General features: G+C 26.3%; 2 protein-coding genes across 2 annotated transcripts in view; both read left to right on the top strand.

The window, feature by feature from the left end:
* Positions 1–472: 472 nt before the first annotated feature.
* LOC147816203 (integrator complex subunit 11-like) overlaps positions 473–22,969 on the top strand; it is a 39,521-nt gene continuing 17,024 nt past the window's right edge. The window contains exons 1-9 of the mRNA XM_087158384.1: positions 473–692; positions 769–899; positions 1,013–1,086; positions 2,871–3,034; positions 4,561–4,659; positions 4,755–4,827; positions 5,006–5,097; positions 15,591–15,689; positions 16,673–16,846. Of these exons, the coding sequence (XP_087014510.1) occupies positions 4,776–4,827; positions 5,006–5,097; positions 15,591–15,689; positions 16,673–16,846 (417 nt within the window). The 5' untranslated portion in view covers positions 473–692; positions 769–899; positions 1,013–1,086; ... (1 more) ...; positions 4,561–4,659; positions 4,755–4,775. The remainder of the gene's footprint in view (positions 693–768; positions 900–1,012; positions 1,087–2,870; positions 3,035–4,560; positions 4,660–4,754; positions 4,828–5,005; positions 5,098–15,590; positions 15,690–16,672; positions 16,847–22,969) is intronic.
* LOC147816204 (uncharacterized) lies at positions 19,240–21,042 on the top strand. Its single transcript, XM_087156321.1, has 2 exons — positions 19,240–19,630; positions 20,130–21,042. The coding sequence occupies exons 1-2, from the start codon at positions 19,586–19,588 to the stop codon at positions 20,985–20,987; spliced, it is 903 nt and encodes a 300-aa protein (XP_087012447.1). The 5' UTR covers positions 19,240–19,585; the 3' UTR covers positions 20,988–21,042.

The raw sequence follows: 22,969 nt of genomic DNA on the forward strand, positions 1-22,969 counted from the left end.
TACTGAGATTAAATTAGAACTATTGCATTTGATGAATCAAAAACTCACCTCACTAATGAAAGAATGTGTTGCTGTTCTGTTTGTATGTTCTAATATTCAATTAAACACATTCTGTTAAAAATTTCTCTCCTTCCTTATCATTCATGTTGATTATAACTTCTCTGTGTTTTATCACATTCTTAAAAATTAATACACAAGTTAGTCATACTTATAAGTTCATTAAACCTTCATCCTAGAAGAATATATAACAGCTTTTTGTGCTTATCTGTCTGGTGCAGGTTTTACTTGCCTTTGAAATAGTTTTTTAAGTAAAAAATTTAAATGTTTTAAATATTCATTTATCTAAAGTCGAAATTACATTTTTTTGAATTTTAATTTTTTAAAATTTTTACTCTATAGGTAGGGTCGATGTAAAATTTAACTAAGTTAAAATATACAAGTTTGTAATACAAATAATGATGTTAATTTTTTAAAATTATTAATAGGAAAAAGAGGAACTTAGAAGAAGTGTCCAAGGAATCTTTAATAAACTCACACCACAGAAGTTTGAAACTCTATTGACTCAAATCAAAAATCTTAACATCGACACTGAGGAAAAACTGTGGGCAGTCATTAATTTAATATTTGAGGCAGCTGCGGCAGAGGCAAACTCCAGCGTCCCCTATGCAAACATGTGCAAGCATTTGGGATTGGTAAGTCAACTAATTTTGAATAAAATGATTGTAAAATGTGTTGAGGTGTATATTAATTTATCTGTTTTTTAAATAGATTAAAGTGCCCACTAAGAATAAGGACTATGTGAATTTCCATAAAGTTCTCTTAAAAAAGTGCCAGAGAGAATTCGAAAAGGGTAGGAGTGATGAATTGAAACACGAAAGGCTCTGGAAGAAGCTGCTCCAGTGAGTTAAACTAATGTAATAAGCTATAAAAACTGTTTTCCCAAGCAATGGCGGATATTTTTAGGTAGTTTACAATTAATATCCATACTCATTTAAAATTTGTTCTGTTGTAGGAAGAAAAGAAAGAATTAGAGCAAGAAATGTATGATGAAGATAAGATGAGATATAGGCAGCTTGGCAATCCAAGGTGATTATTTCATACACTGAAAAAGTTATAACTTATATATTTAGTGTATATTAAAATAGCCTTAAGAAATAAGATGTAAATCTCTAATAACTAAAACTATATATAACTTCATTTTATATCTTACTAATTGCTAAAAATAAGAACAAATATTTGTGTTATTTTGTTTAAAAGATTCTATTTTTTTTTCTTTTTTAATATTTGAATTACCATGACCTAAATGCTAAATATAAATTGTTTCATAGTGTTAAGAGAGTAAAAAGCGGTTTCAATAATATAGTTTTTTTTCTCATTGCAAATTTGATGATCACATAGTGAAATATTATAATAATTTAAAATCTTATCTAGTTTTCAGCTATATATTTTAAATAGCAATTAATATTAAAAAATTTGACAATATTTGATATTAAGTAAAATGTAGATCAGAGGCCAATACTATGCTGTAAAGTCTCGATAATTCGGGGTGGACGGCACCGAGCCTACCTCGAACTTTCGAAAACTCGAATTATCGAAAATTTCAAACTTAAAAATTTAAATAAATGGAAATAAAGCAATTTTTAAATTTTAGTATTCAAGTGAAAGATATATTTAAAAAAAATTACTTACATTAGATGATCAGAGTACTTTTACTGCATTGCAGCAATACTTTTACTGCATTACACCCACCCAGGCGGGTTGGGTTTTTTCTAAAATACCCGGTTTTTTTCAAACCCTGTTTTTACTGCATTACACCAAGTTACAATATTCATTATATTACTGAATCAGGTTCATTGTATTTTAAAATAATTGTCTAATGTTTTGTTTAAAAACATTCCTCATATGTTTCAGTGTTTAATACACAAATTTGTTTTTCAAGATTCAGTCGTGGTTAAGTGTTGTGTGTGCGTGATTCATTGTTTAGGAACAAGACTTATTTAGCTCAGATTTATTTGAAACTCGAACAATCGATACTTCTGTAATTGTAAACTTTTCTTGCTTTTTAAAGAAAACCATATTTTTTATGCTTTTTGGACACCTGAAAAATTGACAAATTTCAAATTTTTATTACAGTTTATTGAAAACATTATAATTATTTATTATTTATAGTTTTGTGACTAAAAGGAAACTCTATTTTCTACTTTTACTTTTACAGAATTTTATTTCCTAAAGCAATTAGTCCTAAAAACTTTTTAAAGAGGAATACTTCACATAAAAATGGATATAAAAAAAACGTTCAGATGTAAAATATTAAAAAAAACTTATAGTTCTTTTTCATCTTATGATTTTTTTTACCTGAAACCTATCTGATTGACTATATGTATTGGTGTATCTAAATGATATTAAGCAAAAGCACATTTCACATAAGAATTAACCATATGCTAAAAGTAATTTAGGTTTTTTATAAGTATTCAGATTTTTGTATATTAGAAAGCCCTCACCCGCCATTGTTTAGTGAATCACCTCACTGACTGCTATTTGTATGCATTGGTGGCTATGAACTATGAAGAATTATTAATTTTACTAGAAAATATAATGATAATTTATTTTAATTAAAAGATATGTAAAGACAAACAAAAAATTTATCAGTCTGTTTTTTTTTTATTATGATAGTTTATCATAACTGGCATTCTCATCAATTTTGAAGTTTTGTTTGTCAATCAGTATATCGATTTTCAATAAAAGACGAGCAAGATCAAAAGTTCTGGTTTTAAATATTGGCCCGTTAATTTTCTCAATTCTATATAAATTTTATGTATATAAAAGCAAATTTAAAGTATATTACAATTGTTTTTTTTTTTTTTTTTTAGATTTATTGGTGAACCTTGGAATGTTAACCGAACCTATCATGCATGAATGTATAAGGAGACTCATTTCTCAAGGAGATGAAGTATCACTTGAGTGTTTGCGTCAATTGCTGAATACGATAGATAAAGAATTAGATGATCGAAAAGTTAAAGGTTCAAAAGATAGTGTAAGTGTTCTTTGTCTTCATTTTGATCTGTGCTTTTACTTGTAATAAAATATGAGAAAAAGTATTCTTGTAAATAATATAAGTTTAAAAAGACAACTTATCTTCAAATTAAAAAAAGTTTTTTTTGTTGAAAAAGCTTATTAAACACATTACTTTCTGATTCATAGAACAATAGACCTTTATACAGATTAGTTCTTGTCGATTCTGAATTCTTTGTCGAAAAAGTGTATGTATTGGTGTTATCTGATTTAAATGTGGAAAAAATGAAAAAAACTTAGATATTAGCAAGTAACTAGTAAGTCAGAATGATATATATCAAAACCACCTGAGATTGCCTAATCCTATTTGGACTGTTTCCAATAATTAGTAGGGATTTATTGGATTTTAGCATTTTCGTTATTATTTACTTAAGTAATAATTTGCAATATGTATAATGTTTTTTATTATTCATTATTTGTGAGGATTTCATAAATATAAGTTCTGTATCGTTGTAAGTACGAGAAATTATTATAATAATACCTTTATGAATTGCAACACAATATGCACATTCAAGTCTGCTTAAATTAAATTTTAAAGAATAATCGCCATGCTTTCTACTGTAATCAATGCTATTGTGACATACCTTTCTAATAGTACCGAATTTCATATTGTATGTTTTATAAGTTTTATGGTAATTTTCAGTTACTTTTTATTGATAATGAAAAATTTTGCTTCATAATATTGTTGCCTTGAATCAAAGTATCGTATTTAAAAACTGAGATAAATGAAAGGTGATATTACTAGAGATAGCTGAGTGCTGCATTTTTAAGAGGTACTTATTTTTTGTTTTTTAAAAGGCTTCATAAGGTGCATTTTTTCATAAGGTGTTTGCAAGGTGCAGTGTCGATTTCTGTTATAAACCGTTGAAATTTTTGTTTATCATGCGAGCCAACTAAACATTATGAGTTTTTCCCCTTAGTCCTTTGCAAAGAACTAGTTAATATACGTAGATAATGTTAACTCTTGGAAATTATTTTTTTCATTTTGTTTATTTTTTGCATACCTAAGAACTTTCGACAAAAGAAAAAATTATTTCTTATTCAGATTTTTTTTTAAGTACTTAAAAAAAGTTTTGGTTGTTAAAAAGGTGAAAATTACAGCTTAATTTTAAAATATTTCAGGTTGAATTTTTTCTTACCTAATTCAACTTAATATGGGTTTGAATAACTTTACAATTAATAAATATCTTTCTGATGATCTTGTTAAAATAGTAATTATTTATATTTTGGATTTTGCTATCCTATATTACTATATTTAATATGATGCAAAAAATTTTACTCATGAGAATTCTAAGATTTATCCTATTGATTTAAATTACCAACAATGAGTTTAAATTGTTTGCTTCAATTTTTACCAAAAGGAATTATATAAACTGGTGTGTTTGATTTTCATAATCTGTTATTGATGTAATATTTATTGTAATTAAACATATTTTAGCATATTTTTTCTTATTTTAAACCCATATTTTGGGAATCTCTCTTTTTCAGATGGAAAATTATTTCTTACAAATGCAAAAGATAGTAGACAAACGTTTAACTAGCTCTAGGGACAGGTTAATGTTGCAAGATATTATAGATTTAAAAAGGGTAAGTCATCAAATACTAGACCCTATCAAATAACTATACTTTAAGTTTTGTTTGAGGTTCAAAATTTAGCATTTAAATTTGTTTTTGTCTTTTAGAATGATTGAGTTCTACGGAACATGTCCTTCCAAAACAGGGTACCTGATCACCGAGACAGAAGAAAAAACACTGGTGTGTATATGTGATCATTCCTTAATACGTCAGATGTGGGACCAAACACAATCTCATTCTGCTTTATTTTGTTATTATTTTTTTAATTTTGCGTGTGTTTTTTTAAGCAATTTATTTTAGCTAAATTATAGGCATTAAACAATTTTCCTGTGCCTTATTTTCCATCTTTTTTGTTTAGCTCGAAACATGGGAACAACATGGACGTCTTCTACAGAAAGTAGTAAAGGCAGCTATAGTCTTGTTGATCCTACTAAATTAAAACTGACTAAAGTAAGTTTGTTTTCTTAATAGCACATTAGTTACTTTACAAATCAAGTGATAATGTGTTTACTTCTACTACCCATTCATGATGTCCTTGCTAAACTGGTGGTTTTCATATTTAGTTACTTATTCTTAAAATCTAATGAATGTACTTTTTTCCCTATCATATCTGATTTGTAGTCGTGTGACAGCTTAGAAATAATTTAGTGATGTGCTACTTTTAAAATGGAGTTTATGTTTAATCTGTGAATAACTCCATGGTTCTGGTTCTCTCTCTGTGTGTGTGTGCGCGTGCGTGCGTGTGTGTGTGTGAGTGAGTGAGTGATATATATATATATATATATATATATATATATATATATATATATATATATATATATATATATATATATATATATATATATATATATATATATATATATATATATTGATTAAAATACATTATCATCATAACTGCTAAAAGAGAAAAAAATTTATTGCTTCTTTTGATTTGTAAAGAGCAAATTCTATAAAAAGTTTCTTGATTAATTATATATACAGGGTGCTCATAAAGTCCCGGATCCATTTTGATGTTTAATAACTCATATTATGTTTCTACCTGACCAGTTTAATCCTGTCATTCAATACAGAAGTAAACTAGGTTATGATAGCCAAGATTTGTACAAACACTAAACAAATGATTTGGAAGAATATGGAACAAAGGACAGAAATAACTTTAAACTAATCTAGGTACTTTTTCATTTCGCCAACACGAGTAATTTTGGCTAATTTATCTATTATTTGCTTTTTGTTTTTTTTAAGTCACTTATAAATAATAAAAAAAACAGTTGAATTTACTTGCACTCATCAAGTTTCAATTAGTGACTTTATTGCCTGCTCCAGCAAAATGGAAAATTACCCTAATTTATTTAACAATTAACTGAAATAAAAAAACCTATAACGCAAAAAATATATTCCAAAATTCCATGAAGTTAAGAACAAAGCAAAAAATTAAAAACAAGGAAAGCAAATAGCTAGAAGAGCAAATTACACAATTCCTGCTCATCTTAAACATCCATGAGGGTTTGTCAGGCACGAGCACTTCTTTAGGACATCTGTGTCAAAAGGCTAAATAATACTAGTTTCTCAAGACAGTGCTTCGTCGAAGGCTTCTATTGTTATGAGCTGCAGCAAAATTTGGCCTTTGAAATCGTGAGTGAGGGACAGTTAAAGCAGAGACAGATACTGCTCATTTTCATCTCGCATTTTATGCAAATTGGAACAGAGTCCTATCGATATTGGCTCTCATTGCTACCGTGTTACTAACAATATTAAAACTTAAATAAATTATTAAAAAATTATCATTAGCCACCTTTCATTTAATTTTTGTAGTCTCTAGGATATTTTCATTATGTTTCTAACTTTTATTTTTTCCACTTTTTTTGATGAATTGCTACTTGCAATGAAACTTTTCATAAAGAATAATTGAATTAATTATTTAAAAAAATATCCATTAGCCATCAATTAAATTGCTGACATTTTTGCTTTATTATTCTTTGGTTACAAGTTTGTTTACCTAAATTCTTACTAATGAAACCTTTCTTTGTCTAACTTTTATTAGTAACATTTTAAAATTATGATTATAAAGTTTCACCAAGATAACAAAAAATTTGGTTTTTCATTTTAAGCACAGAAAATGCTCTTTTTTTTAACACCATTAAATGTACGTTAAATTTTAACGTTTCAAAAGGTATTTATTTTAATAAAAATCAAATTTATTTTAAAATATATGTGCATGCTTTTTTAAAATTATTTAAAAAAATATGTTTATCTGTCAAAAAGAAAATCGACGATGAAATAAAGGTGTATGTATAAAATTCATACATGGATATGATCAGATTGAATATTATTTTTCTTGCCTTTGTACTTTATAATGTGCTTGTACATTAGTAAAATTTATCTTAGTAAAGGAAATGTTCCCATATAATGATCTGCTCAAAAATAGTTGTCACTGCTTAACAACTTTGAGGCAGGGAGCAACGATAAACTTAAAAAAAAAAAAAAAAAATCCCAAAAGAATACCAACTAAAATGACATAACTAGTTGTTACGCGTAGGTAAACCTCTACATGATTTTTGTAAAAAAGTGTAAAAATTTTAAATTGATTTGGCACCTTTGCGATTGTGTTTGTCATCACAGATTACAATACAGAATCCCTTAACAAACGTGATCATTTTGTGGAAACCTGTATCTATATATTATATTTTTATTCTACTATGCATTGTATGGTAAAGTATCCCAAGAAATAAAAAGGAGTAGGGTACTTGCAGAAGAGAGAGTGTACTACCATTAAAATTTATCAAAATGTGCTATATTATGTATTAACTGAATTTGATCCTCAATTTTTTAATTACCCTCATGTTATTGTATGTGTATATTTCCTAAAGTAATTTTCACTCATTATTAAATTAACAGAAAAATTTGAAGCTTTTGAAAAGGCAAGCTAAAAAACAATCTATATATAAGTTTTCTTTTAAAAAAAAGTGAGCAAAATAGAAAAAGATTAATTGATAAACAATTCGAAAGCTATTTTTGTATTTTAAGCAATAAATTATGAGATAATAAACATTTAAAAGTCCATTTTAAAATAAAAGGTACCTATTGATTTAAAAAATAATGGTAAAATTTAAAATCATTTTAAAATTTATCAATATACTTCCCCTCTCAAATAACAGTTGAGAATATCATTGAGGTCAAATGTCATGTGAATTTTAGCTGTATAACCAGACAATGTAAGAAAAATCTTTCTAACATTAAGAAATGAAATTAAATAATTATTAATAATTATGTAAATCGGACTTTTCATTGAAACAGGGTGTTAAGAAAACAAACTTTTCTCTGAAAAAAATATAATAAAAAGGCAGTGTTTTTAAGAGATGGTGGCTTATTTTTACAAAATGGGTAAGGAGGGCACATTTATAGTTATTAAAGTGCACCCTTTTAAAAACGCCTAGGACGTTCACTGAGTAAAGTATTTTTTTTTTAAAAAATTCAGTTGGTTAGAGCAAATAGTACTTTTTTATTATGTCTGTGATTTTTTTTAGATCTTAGGGTAATTCATGTTACATGTATTGTGATGGTGCACATTGATTTGCTTTTACCTATAAACTTTTTATTTTAGCTTGAATTATTTTTTTTTTTGTTTTGTTGAATAATAACAAAGAAAAATGTTTATAATTTCATGCTTATGCAAAAAAAAAAAATTTATAAAATTCAATAGTTTTGTGAATGGTTCCTCTTGTTACCTAAAAAAAGCCATGAGGTATTAATGATTATATTATCTAACTTATTTATTATTCGTATTTTCAAGAAAAGGAGATTAAGAAACAAAAGCCATTAAGAGTGTTATTTTCAAGAGTTGAAATAAACGCAGAAAGCAAAATTAACATTGAAGGTTCCCAATCTTCCACAACTATTGATGACCTAGAGTGAGATTCTAAGTAGGTATCAAGTCTAATATAGTACGTTTTTATGTCTGATGTTAAAAAATTGTCTGCACTAACATATTTGGTGTCACCCCTTAAACCATTCAGTTTTATTGCCTAAAGGTATGATCAGAAAATAATGTATGGTGTATTATTTTTGTGCTTTGTACTTACCAAACTTTAATTATGTAAAGTACATGAATGAAATTCGAAGAGAAAATTAACTATATCTTATTATTCGTGGAATTACACAATTAGTAATCGATATTATTTATTATAGGTAATATTACTACAACAAAGAAAAGTTCAGTTTAAATAACTTCTTTTCTGCAAGAAATCTTATTAGTAATTCTAATTATTCAACCTTTTATGGGAAGTTAACTCTTTGCTCAACACAAATATTGTGATAATAAAGGTTTTTTAGTGATTAATTTTTTCAATATTTAAAATATTATTTAGACACTAATGTTTTCTTTTATTTAATATTAAGTTTTAATTTGTATGTATATTTATTTGTAAGTTGCTTAAAGGCTATTTTAATAAATTTATTAGTTCTATGTTATTTGTAAAATAATTTTCTTACTTGATATTTTTATGCAAATTCAAGCTAGAAATAAGTTATTATTTTTGCTTTTATAGGAATTTTAGATTAAGATAATGTTCCGCAAGAGATTCTAAATTAAATAGAAATGAACTACCATGTGCATATTCTAGGGAAATTTTTCAATAGAGATTTACATTAGCTGAAATTCTGTCTATATTTAGGGTTTAAAGTTCGTGTCCTTTCAGAAAAAATCTATTACAGTGAAGCTTCTTGGGAATTTTTTCGAGCTGTCTGTGACAAAACTCTCAAGCACTAATATCTTTTTGCAAGATACTTTTAACAATTACAAACATTTTAAATTAGTAACACATATGTTTGTTATTATTAAAAAAAGATATTAGTGTATAACACAGTGCTTTTGTTATTTTAAATTAGTAACATATGTAACAAAAGCGCTGTGTTTACAAAGAATAGATATCTATATAATTTTTATTTATTGAACATGTAATAATTTTTTATTCTAATATTATTGGTGTTATTCTCGCATTTTCTTGGGGGTGGGGGGACACTAAATATTTGCTTCTATGCTTTTTGTAAATGATAATCATAATTTAAAATCACGAAATCCATAGTAGTAATCGCCAAAAAAAGATCAATGATGAAATCACACGCATCAGATTCCTCAAAAAAGTGGGTTACTCGAATGCGTGTTTCGTTTTGAGATTAGGTTGTTGTAAATAATATCGTATAAAAAATATTGGATTTAAAAGCTATGGAGAAATCAATAGTGATAACTTTTTAACAATAACTTTTTGAACAAATCTACAAAAAACTGTGCTTTAAAAAATTGTGCCTTATTTGAAATCACGTAAATCAAAAAAGGAGAAAGCTTGATTATGTTCCTTAACAATTTACTACTTTTCTAATTCAGCATTTTTTACAGTTTTTAAAATTGCTAATTTGTGATTTAGATTTCATTACCATTAGGTGTATTCTATAAGATTCTTCTATTTGTCGTTACATGTTTCTGGAGTGTTGTTAAAGAACTGCCTATTACTCCCCTTAGAGTATCTATGTCTTAGATTTTTCTTTTCATCCATTTTTGTTTCTCAATTTTTGTTCTCCTTGATATTTTATGACAAATTGCTTTATAATTTCATATGAGACTTAAATTATTAGGAACAAAACGTTTTTTGTTTGCTGCTATGTTTATTTGATATCTTTTAAAGAAGCAATATTTTTTAGTTAAATAAATTTCTATTTCTGAGAGGGGCAGTATCATATGCAAGTTTTGCGTGATGTGGAGTCACCTATGGTTTCATTAAAAATCATTTAATTTTATAAAGAAATAAAAGTAAAAGATTGTTTATTTATTATAAGCGTAAAATTAATTATTACTAAAAGCAGACAATTATTGTATAAAGCAGATTGCAGCATTTTCTTTTTACAAGTGATACATTTCAAATTCCACTATAATTTTAGTTTTTCTCTTTGTTCATCATGAAATTCATTCTCAATAAATTAATATTTATTCATGAATTTTAAGGTGAAGTTTTTTTTTTAAAAATTCAGTTGATTTTATTACATCCTACCTTGTACTGGATTGTAATATTTATGTTATATTTAGTTTTTTTTAACTATCATTTCCATTTGGTAAATTTTAAATGTTGTTTTTATTTAATTTGATTAATAAAGTTTCCTTGTATTTTATCATTTTATTTTTTACTTTTAATTAGATATAAAATATATTTCTTTTTTAATTACTAATTTTGTTTTATATTTGTTAATTTGGTGATTTTAGTCTTTTATAATAAATCTTTAGTATATTATAATTTGGTTTTATTTAGTTTAATATAATTTAGCTTAACTTCAATTAAATGAAGATCTTTAATTGGCTTATATTTGTGTAAGTTTTATTCTATTAAATAAGTTATTTTCTGTAGTTTTTTTTAATTTTTTTTATAATTTTCACAATTTTGCCATCATAATTTATATTTTTCTATCTATTTATCAATCTTATTAATGATATTTTTATAATAGAAAATCTTAACATGTTGCAATTTTAAACTTATTTTTCCTTTCTCTTCTGTGGATTAACTCCTGTGGATAAATATGGATTTTTCACACATTTCTTAAATTTTTTTCAGGATAATATAATATTTAGAGTAAAAAATGTTTTTTTTTAATTAAGTAATGCTCAATTAAGTTTCTGAATCTCATTGATGCTGATCTTTCCCATAATTAATATTTTAATCGATGCTTATGTATGGGGGTTTATTTGCTTATTGTGTTTTTGGAGAATGTTCTTACATTGATTAAATAAGATTTAACATTGATAATACTATACAGATTATGTACATATTTTTAGTATTTGGATGGGATATGGGTAATTTAGTATTTGGGTAATATGGATTTTTCACACATTTCTTAAATTTTTTTCAGGATAATATAATATTTAGAGTTAAAAATGTTTTTTTTTTTTAATTTAGTAATGCTCAATTAAGTTTCTGAATCTCATTGATGCTTATCTTTCCCATAATTAATATTTTAATCGATGCTTATGTATGGGGGTTTATTTGTTTATTGTGTTTTGGAGAATGTTCTTACATTGATTAAATAAGATTTAACATTGATAATACTATACAGATTATGTACATATTTTTAGTATTTCTTTTGCAAAAATTTGTACTTATAATTTTTTTTTAACTGTTGCATAGTAAATTCTATTACTCTTGTGTTTTCTTTCAGTCATATTTATATTTTTGATACTTCATTATTCTTAATCATAATTGACGTAATTTAAATCTTCTGCTTTTTTTAAAATGAAAAAAAAAAACATTTGCTTACTTGGATTTGCAATTATAATTATAATTTTAATTTGCAGTTTTATCAAATAAAAATGTTATTGAATGTTAATATGTCGTAAGTGGACATGAAATGTAATAAAGGGGATGTCTTACAAATTTGACAAATAGTTAAAGAGAAATAGCACTGTCAAGAGTGACTCTTCGGTTATTTAAAGTTGAGGTTGGCAGCACTGTTATAATAACTGACTAGTGAACCCATGCTACATTCTTGTAGTTTTATTTGAAAGTTTTTGTTTTAAAAGACCATGCTTAAAAAACATGCACATTGTTTGTTTCGTTCTCAATTTCAGTTATTTGGACAACAAAATTAACTACCCTATTTTTCCCTTAAACTGTTTACACTTGTCTATTATAACATCAAAAGAATCCCAGTGTTTTAAATGGGGGACTGGTGCATGTGAAATCGGTTGAGTCACGAAGTCCTCCAAGTTCTCATAACAAATTAATACCAGTTCCCTTGTATTTTGGGTTGGATTCAAAATTACAAGGCTACAGAGATGAACATTGGTAGCCGAAAACTTAAATTTGGGTCGGCTGTTCAATGATGGTTAGAAAATCAGTTTTACAAGTCGCTATATTTAGTAATTTTATGTCATTATTAGGTACACAACTGTGTGATTTTAATAGTAAATTTACATTTTCATGAATAGCCCATATGCACATTATATGGGGTTTTACCTATGCATAAAATATGGATAGGTCATAGTACAGCAAACTTAGATTTGCCAAGTTTTATGTTTGGATGCATCTGCTTTAAAACTTGATATGCTTCCATCAAGGTGCACAGCGCATACTTTTTCTTGCTTTGTAACTTTCTGTACATTCAGAACAGAGTACATGTCTGTTCTCTAACAATCATGTACTCATCTAAATATTTTAACCTATTTAAAAATTAATTTAACTTAAATTTAAATACAATTTTGTCCTAAGTACTTTAATTATTATGTAAATTTTAATTCAACTTAGATAGGAGGTTCTGTATCCATACAAGACCATTATGTTTGTGTTCATATGTATGTTGTGTTTGTTTGTGGAACTAGAGCCATAGTTACCATTGTCACCGCCACAGCTCCAAACGAATGTCTGTCAGATCTTAGACGAACAATATGGAGCTCAAGATAGTTATTGTTTACATTTATATTGAAAACACCATCCATAGCAAGGGAAATTTGTTCTTGTTATTTATTCTTGTTATTATTAAGTTATTTATTCTTGTTTTTGCTCCTTTTTAAGATTTTTACCTAATAGTTTGAAACTTTTATCTCACCCCTTATAGAATTTGAATTCAAAAAAAAAAAAAAAAAACAAATTCATAGAAAACAAGTAAGCTAAAAGCGTAAATATATTTTTGCACAATCTTTCAAAACTGTAAATAATAATTATTTTTACCAATTGCTAATAAATTGCTCGATCACTAATAAATTAAAAGAAATATAGCTTTCTATTAGTAGGATATTCAAAGGGGTATAAATTATATGCTAGCATGTTTTATTTCTGTATACTAAGTTTAAACGAGATCATGAAGTTTGTACTCCATGGGAGCAAAACTGCTCTTGGGGGGGAGGGGGGCTTTTAGTTCTCATTTGAAATTGTATGTTTAAATTAATCAGTAACTTTAAACAGGGATTAATATATTTTACTAAGTAAATAACATACTATTTTTTTTAACATTTAGTATTGTCATTTAATTCCTAATCTTTTAGAGAGTTATTAATTTATAATTCTTACAGGAATGAAGGAAGCATATTATTATTATTTTTTTTTAATTATTTAAATACATATCATTTATTGATTTTCATTTGGAAAAAAAAATGTTTATCATAAATTAAATGCTGTAAACTTAAGTGTGATTAGGATATAAAAAGTGAAATTACATATTATGAAAGCGTTGAAGCAAATGATAATTAATTGAAATTAATTTTATTTGTATTAATATCTTTTACTTTTAATTGGTATAGAATAAAATATAAGTATAGAATAATACTTGATAAATTTAGCTTAATAAAGCTTATCTTCTTTAATTTTTTGTTTTATGAATAAATTTAAACGCGGAATTTATAGTTTTATCTTTTCTATTAAATTTACAAATCCAATATAAGTGAACAAAGCCTGTTTAAAAACTTAGTTTCAATGAATTTCATAAATTTTAATTTTATTCTTTGTGATAATTAAGGATTTTTTCCATTTCATCTAGTTTATCCCATTTATATTCTAAATGTGCAAAAATAGTGTCTTATCCCGGTTAGGATGCAAGGTATGCCATTTATAAAAGTTTAAACCCTATTCTAAATTTATAAATTTCGGAAATGCTTCAAGCAAATTTAAGAGGAAATCATCAGGCAGGACTTTTAGCTTTCTACTTTACACTGTAGCATATAAATCAGTTTAAGAAAAAATACTTCCTAATACATTAACATGTTAATTTTATTTATTCAGTTTTTAAAATTACTTACTAATAATTATTTTTTCTTTTATGAGACAGCATAAATATTAACTGAAGGCAAGTAAATAACTGTATTGACATTAGCATGACTCTGAAATTTTGTTTCAGGTTATAACTCTTATGAGTGAACACAAAGGAAAAAAGTTACATAAATTTTTATTTGGCATAAAATAACATAATTTATAAGTATTTCTATGTGAAGTTATTTAAAAATTAAAAAAAAAATTGAAATATTTGTGCCAGTTTCTTACTGATTTTCTAAAGTTAATTTTTAATTTTTACTACAATTTTTTTTACCTACTTGAGTAAAATGCTTAGGCAAAAAAAAAAAATAAATAAATAAACCGCAAGAATTTGCAATAGTTAGTTAAAAGCATTTACATTGAAAAGTATTTACATAATTAAAACATAACTCCTAATATTCCCTTTCTTGTATGTTTTCAAAATTTATGATAACTACTGAAATCAAACAAAAAAATTTATCAATTAATAAGGAATGAGGTCAAGTGCTTATGGCTTACAGTATAAATTTTTAAAACCTTGATCTTTTATTAATTTATTTTTGTAACATAATAGACCAGCCAGTCATAACTAAGGCGCTGGTTTTCAGTTTTGCTGCATAAATAAGATATTATATATATTTCTTACTATATTTATTTATTAATTCTAAATATTTTTGGGGATGTAATGAAAAATTAAATTTTCCTTTATTTAAATACAGGGTACGTAGCGTTTTTAAAAAGTGTTTAAAGGTGTTTAGTTTTTATTTATGTTTTTTAAAAGCTGTTAAAGATGCTTCTTCTATTCGGGATTTGAAAAAAAGTGTTTAATTCTATCTTTTAAAAAGAGATTTTTTCTTTGCCGTGTTGATTGGGGTTTTAAATTACAAAAAAAAAAGCACAATTTTCACAATTTTCTCTTCAATATTTATCAGAAACTGCTTATTTTATCATGTTTATGTAAAGTTTTTTAAAATGTTATTGAATTTTATTGATTTTATGTTTATAAATTAAGAACTTTAAACAATAGAAAAAAATAATTTTTATTAGTGCATAGATCCTAATTATGATTTTTTTGAAAGTGATTAAAAGTATTTTTTGAGTGCTTGAAACATACTTAAAGGATGCTTATTTTTTGTTGAAAAATCTGGCTACGCACCCTAAAATAAAATATTGTTTATGCAGGTTGTTGATGACCTTGAAATCAAAGCTTATTATGCTGGGCATGTATTGGGTTTTGCAATGATTTTGATAACAGTAGGATCACAATCAGTAGTCTACACAGTAAGTCTTTTTTTCTCAACTATTGTCATTGTAAATAATTAATTGGTTTATTGTTTCTTATATTTATTTTGATTGAGCTTTTGTGTTTTTGAAATGGGAGGAAAGCTAGGCTTTAAGTATTATAATTTTATTATTAGAATTATTTTTGGAAGGTCTGTAAAAAATTAATTTTATTCACATTGTTTAGCATTTCTACAACACAATACTTACCCATACTTGTCAGAAGTATTTCAGTTTCTTTTTCATACAGTAAAGCCTACTAAGTTTATGTTATGTCTAATTTGACCTCTTATCAAGAGCCAAATTCATCCTATGTTGAAATAGAAGACCTTTTGCAACTCATCCATCTCCCTATTTTCTTCTTATTATTATTGTTTTAATAAATAAATTTTGTAACACAAAAAAATGAAATTAAAATTGATGTAAGCTTAATTTTTTTACGAGTAATAAATAACATTACTAGGGAAATGCCTATATTTGTCATTTTAGCTTATATGTAAGTTAACTATTATTTTTTTAGCAAATTATAATTCATTTTAATATTTAATTAAACCTTTTAAACTGAATAAGATAGTTGTTAATTGAAAATCTAGTTACAAATTTTGAAATAATGTGGAAAATAAAGTAACTTTTTTTTTTTATCTTTACTGGAAATAGGAATTAACAGATAAACAAGGAAATTTGTACTATCGGAGTAAACTACTATAGTTATGCACTGCAAGTAGTCTGCTTATATAGTACTATAAACTGCAATACATTGAAGTGAAATACAGCTGACAAATTTATAAAAATATTACCCATTTATTTCTTTAAAATTTAAATTATGTTTATTTCTTAAAGTGTAGGTGTATCTGTAATGTGGTTTCTTTTATCCACATTTGTGTTTTTACATTTCAACGCATGTTTTCTGTTCGTGCATATTCTGAAATACATCATAGGTTTAATCATGTAGAATCATGTATTCAGATTAATTTCTGTTTTAGGGGGACTTTAACACCACTCCAGATCGTCACTTGGGGCCTGCGTGGATTGATAAATGCAGGCCAGACCTGCTGATCACAGATTCTACAGAGGGTACTACAATTAGAGACTCAAAATGGTATAGAGAACGAGATTTTTTGACTAAAATGCATGACTGTGTCGAAAAAGGTGGTAAAGTAAGTTTACAACTTCCTATTTCCTTAATTATCTTCAGTGTTGTGGATGTTCATCATTGAAATTTATCTTATTCTCATATTAATTAACATGAAATTACAATAATTCTTTGTTATATTGTGCCTTCCAAGGGTCTAAAAGGAATCAAAGTTTAAAAGGGCATTAGACAATGCCTGTTAGGCTGAACTTATAAACTGTTTTCTTTTCAGTAAAAACATTTGCCTCAATCTTTATAACCAGGTCAATCAATCAGTTATAACCAGGAAAGAGGTTAAATTGATTCTATTACGTAACAAATTTTGCTTGTTCATTTGTGACGTGCATGCAAAGCTGTATTTTTTTATACGGAATAAGAGTGAAGCAAATATTTATATTTTGGATATAAACTTGAGTAAACCGTTAAATTTGCTGTATTTATCATCATCATTGGTACTGGCCTTCTCTAGAACATTTTCGCATATTGTGCTTCTTGTAACCAGATCTTGCCAGTTCCTGTTAGGCTGAGCTTTCCTGCTGCAAAATATTCTCTGATTGTTTTGAAATCCGCATTAGCAGCGTTCAGCCATAAAAGTTCTGGATGTCTTCTAGCTCTGATACTTATTTGTGTTTAAATATTTATTCATGAGTTTTTGAAGTAGGTGAGTTTTTATACGGGAGTATTGTTTGCTCAACCTCCAACCTGTTTTCCTTTTTGCTTGGTGTCTCTCCTAGGCACTGCCTGGTTTGTCTGACTTTGGCACAATTTTATCTACCACAGGCATGTATCTAGGGATCATCTACATGAACAAATTGCAGCACCGCACTAAGGTGGGAGCACTGTTGTTGCATTATGAAATAAAAAAAAGCCTAGATATGTCTTATATAGCCTAGAAGCCTAAATAAAAAAAGTTTCGACTTGTTTTGTAATGGAGAATAGCAGAAAGAGAATACTTATTTTTAATATAATGTTAATAAAAGGAGCAGAGTTTGGAGTTTTCCCAATAGTTCTACAATTAAAGTCAGTACACAATAGTAGTATAAGCCGGGATTGGTGCGGCGGAAGTGACGTCATAGTCCCTCTCTGCTTCTTCCCTTATCGTGAGGCATGGGTAGTGACGTCTTTCCTGAGAGAAAGTGGTCAGCTACTTATTTCTTTTTTTTTTGAAATCGAAGCTTTGTCTGTAGCGTCATGGGGAGCTTATTCCTTTTTTTTTCTTTGAAATCGAAACTTCGTCTGCATCGTCATGTTGAGCTTATTTCTTTTTTTCCTTAAGCCTAAAATATGTTTGGATGGTTTTATTTCTGCCCGTCTATTTTTTAAAATATTTTTTAGAGGTGGCAACATGTTATGTTTGGTCGAGAATCAGTGCATCCATCTATATGTTAGAAATATAATTTTTAAAATTTAAATTTACGGAATAATAATAATAAAATAAAAATAAAAGAAATAGAAATAATATTTGAATAATTATGTATCAGAACTAATATTGATTTTATTAGTGATGTTAAAATTATTTAGAATTCGATAATTAAATTAATGATTATCAATTAAGAAAGATAGTAATATTAATTAAATTAAACTTTAGTAATATGATTTAAAAATAAATTTATAATATATTTAAATAATAAACTCTCATTTTTATAACATTAGCTATGATTCATGAAATATATAATTTTATATGTTTTAGTAGTCGGATGGATTAAATTATTTTATAGTTACATGAATTAAAAATAAAATAACCTTATAAACATAATAAAAATATTTTAATATTAAATAATCTTTGTAATGTAAAGCAATGGATTTAAAATTAGTGAATATCAATTAAAGAAAGGTTTTCATATTAATTAAATTAATTTTTAGTAATATTTAAAAATAAATTTAAATAATATTTGAATAATAAACTGTCATTTTTATAACATTAGCTATGATTCATGAAATATATGATTTTATATGTATTAATAGCCGAATTAATTAAATTAATTTATAATAACATGAAATAAAAAATAAATAACCTTATAAACATAATAAAAATATTTTAATATTAATTAATCTTTAGTAACATGATTTAAATGAAATTGAAATTAATTTAAAGTATATTTAAATTATAAAACTGTCATTTTTATAACATTAGATATGATTCATATATAATTTAATATGTGTTAGTAAACGGATTATTTAAAGTAATTTTTAGTTATATGAATTTAAAATAAATTAATCTTATTAACATAATAAAAAGCTCTTTAATTTTAATTAAATTAATCTTTAGCAATATGTTTTAAAAATAAATTAAATAAATCTAAATATTAAACTATTATTTTTATATTATAAACTATTATTTTTATATTATTAGTTTTGCTTCATATATGGAATTACATTAGTAAATAATTATAAATTGAATAATTAGAATGAATTGATATTTTAGTCTCGAGTGGGGATCGAACCTACGCCAGTTAAAGTAATCCATCAGTAGTTAGTAATCTAAACCATATGTTAGGGGATGTACCGGATCTGCCCTGACGTCAAAGCGGATACTGAAAGTCCGGCTTGGACAAGATTGAACAAGGGAGGGTTGGATCTGTGACGTATGCGGATTGAATTAGATTATCTTCACTCATGTGATAGTACTTCACTTGATCGTATGCATTTCGTTGGTTAGTCTTTTGTATTTGTTAAGTTTTAAAATTATTAAGTTTATAGTTAAAGTTTTTTTCTTCTCAGTTTTTTGACTTTCAGTAAATTATTAGTTTTCTTGGTCTTCGGTATGGATAGAAGTGAATCACTAAAGAGAAAGCATGATGATATTCAAGTAAGTAGTCATTTTGATTTAAATAATTAAAAAAAAAATTTTGTAATGTTATTTATTATATTGATCTAAATTCTATGCTGATAATGTTTAACTAGTATTATTTATGAAGAGTCTGTAGCTGCGTTATTCTGTATCTTAAATCAACCAAGAGAAATTAAATTGTATTTTTCATTTTAATTAATTTATTTTTATTTTGTTAATAATAGAAAAATTACTCATCTTCTTAGTTTCACATTATGAATAGTTATTTTTTTCGTCACGAAATCTAAATAAAACTAATATTTGTTAAATTAACTTTCTATTTGTTAAATGAACGTGTCATTTTTGTTTTTGTAAAAAGGTTTAATTTAGACAGAACTCAGGGAGTAAGACTTTTACTTTGCAAGTAAATTCTTAATCGTAGTAATCGAAAGGAGTTATGAACATTATCATAAACATTTTAACTGTGTGTTGTTAATTATTTTTCTTGGTGATTCAAAATGTTATTTTTTTATTGTAGGAAGTAAATAGAAAAGGATTGTTTAAAGAGGGAAGTTATCCTGAACATTATTATCCCATCGGAGAAAACTTTTTTGTGCTGGCGAGCGAGTACCAAAAGAAGGCTGGGATTCACATCAGGAGATTCAATCGCTATGGGGACAGCTACTACCCTTCAACAGTAGGATTTACCTTAAAGCATGAACAGTTCACCATCTGCTTCAGTCACGGCCCACCAACTTCAATCTTTGATGTCGTAGAAATCAACCAAGCCCTTGAAGCGGTTAGTGACGACAAGAGGGAGTTCTACTTGCTAATGACTGATGATGGAAAATACCGGCTCACACATAAGCATACGTGTAGGAGTGGACGCGTTTATAAGTTTCCTGTGGATATTTCTTTCGCACAATGGATGGCTATTAAAAAAATTTACGAGGAGGTGATATCAAGTTATATCGCTATTGAATTCAAGTCTAGGGATCTCTTGGAGACTTTTAAAATTGTTTCCAAAAGAAACATACCATTGGAAAAGCCGAACAGCAGCCGCTACGAAGAAGTAGAAAGGGACCTCAATAACTGTTTGACACTTGTCTTATACAGACAAATAGGTGAGAAGAAAGGTCTCCAACCACCTATGAGAGTGGAGGACGAAGATATTGAAATTGTTGAACTAGTGTCCGTCAAGGATTTTAACGAGTCCTGCATGTTTTTAAACGGTGTGGAGCTAGTTCGTGATTTTGAAAAAGAACTGTGTGAAAACAGGCTCTATCCGGAATGCATTCCATTGATTGACTATCTGAGTGAACAATATTTAAAAGTTATCCGTCTAGATCTATGTATTGCTGCTGCAAGGAAGGATTTCTGTTCTTTCGAAATTTAAATAGTTAAGTTTTTCATTTTTATCTTTGAAAATTAAATGTATTTAATAACGTTCACACATTTTGTTGTTTATATGCATTTGCTAAAAATTTTATGTGAAAATTACTTTTCCAGAGGAAAATGAGCCTTTGTTTTTTATTATTATTTTTTTTTATTTTTTTAGAGGACCGGAAATTTTCTTTTTCAGAATAATACTTTTTTTTCCCCAGGTTTTTAACATAAAATTCTTGCTTCAATTTAAAAAGGAAAATATATTTAATACTTATATCAGTATTACTATTTTTCATTTATTAAAATTAAAGGATATTAAATTCATAATTGATATTAAAGGAAAAAAAAATTCTGATAATTTCTAAAATTATTTTGAATACCAAAAAATTTTTAGAAATTATCAGAATAATACTTTTTTTGAAAACGTAATACTAATATTATGAGTGACAGTAATAAACCCATCAGGACGTTACAATTCAGACTTTAAAATTTTATAAAGTAAATGTGAATATTAATCTTATTTTCCATGCCTAACTTACTTTTAAAAGTGTTAATTATATACTGTACATTTGTCTGAAAAATACACTTTTTACTAATCAAAATTATATTTTGCACTTTTTTGTATTTCAATTATTTAGAACATCATCATTTTCTAATATTTACTTAAATATATTAAACTCACATTATTCCGATTCATTATGTTAAAAGACTTTCAGGAAAATATTTACTAAGTTATAATATTTCAATATTACATTTTAAGGAAAATATTTATTTTGTACTTGTTGTTCAAACTCATACTGCAGTTTAAATTTCTTAATTTTAAAAACTTAGGAATATTTTTTTCATCATTTTTTAACGAAAACTTCCCTATTTTCTCGTTTTTTTACTTTAATGTACGAAAAGTTTTTAATATCCAATGTTTTTTTGTGTTTATATTTCCTTATTATGCAAGGTTTTTTTATTTTCTTATTTGCGGCTGAAAGCTTTTATCAAATAATTAAACATTAAATATCGTATCTAAGATACTCGAGGTCTACGTTAATCTTACACTTAATAGTAGAGATTCATGTATAAAACTTTTATTTTTCTGAAATTTTTTCCAACATTGAAAAGCATGTTAGATTTTATACCGTATTGTATGTTCCCACAATTTAGTAGCTCCTTGATAAATCAGCTTTTTAAACCACACATATTTCAACCCTATATCTTTAAATGATTTGTATCAGGATCTTCTGACTTTCGTTTAAATAATTATTTTATTGACACGTGTTTATAGTACTTTGAGTTTACGTTTTTAATAGCATCTGAGAATTCACATCACTCACTCCACTTCAATCAATATTTTATTTCAAAAATATATTGTGGTTCACATCTGCATTCATATTTTTCTTATACAATCTAATTACCCCGAAATGACAATTTTACTAAAATTTATGTACTACAGCATAGATGCATCCCAATTTGTGTTAAGTTCTAAAATAAATCCGTATACGATGAGTATTTAAATAATGAAATGGAAAATAGAAATGTCATTTAAAGTATGGTTATTTACATAAATGTTTACAATTCTACTTTAGATATTGTAAAATATGAAGAAAAAGTCTACTAATTTATCTCTCCCCCCCAAAAAAAAAATGCATTCTTATTCTGAAAAAAAAATGAATCTTCAAAAAAAAAAAAAAAAAAAAAAAAAAAAATTACTTTTTTTGACTAGTTTACTCGTAAAGCAGTTATGAAATATTCCTCATAGATGATCATCTACCCAAGCATAACTTTTGCATTGTGCATTGATAATTTGTTTGAATTTTTTGAAACCAACACATTCGAAGAAATCGTTTTCAGCACGTGATACACTATTCTACTTTAATCTGAATTCCGTGCTCATTAAAATTTGACGAAGTTATTTAAAAATTATAATGTTAACGGGGAAAATCATTATTCTCTGTTTTTCTCATTATCATACTTCATCATGTTTGATTTCCAATGCAAGGG

The sequence above is a fragment of the Parasteatoda tepidariorum genome, chromosome 2 (assembly GCF_982258835.1).
Source record: "Parasteatoda tepidariorum strain Cologne lab strain chromosome 2, Ptep-v5.0, whole genome shotgun sequence".
NCBI classification, from domain to species: domain Eukaryota; kingdom Metazoa; phylum Arthropoda; class Arachnida; order Araneae; family Theridiidae; genus Parasteatoda; species Parasteatoda tepidariorum.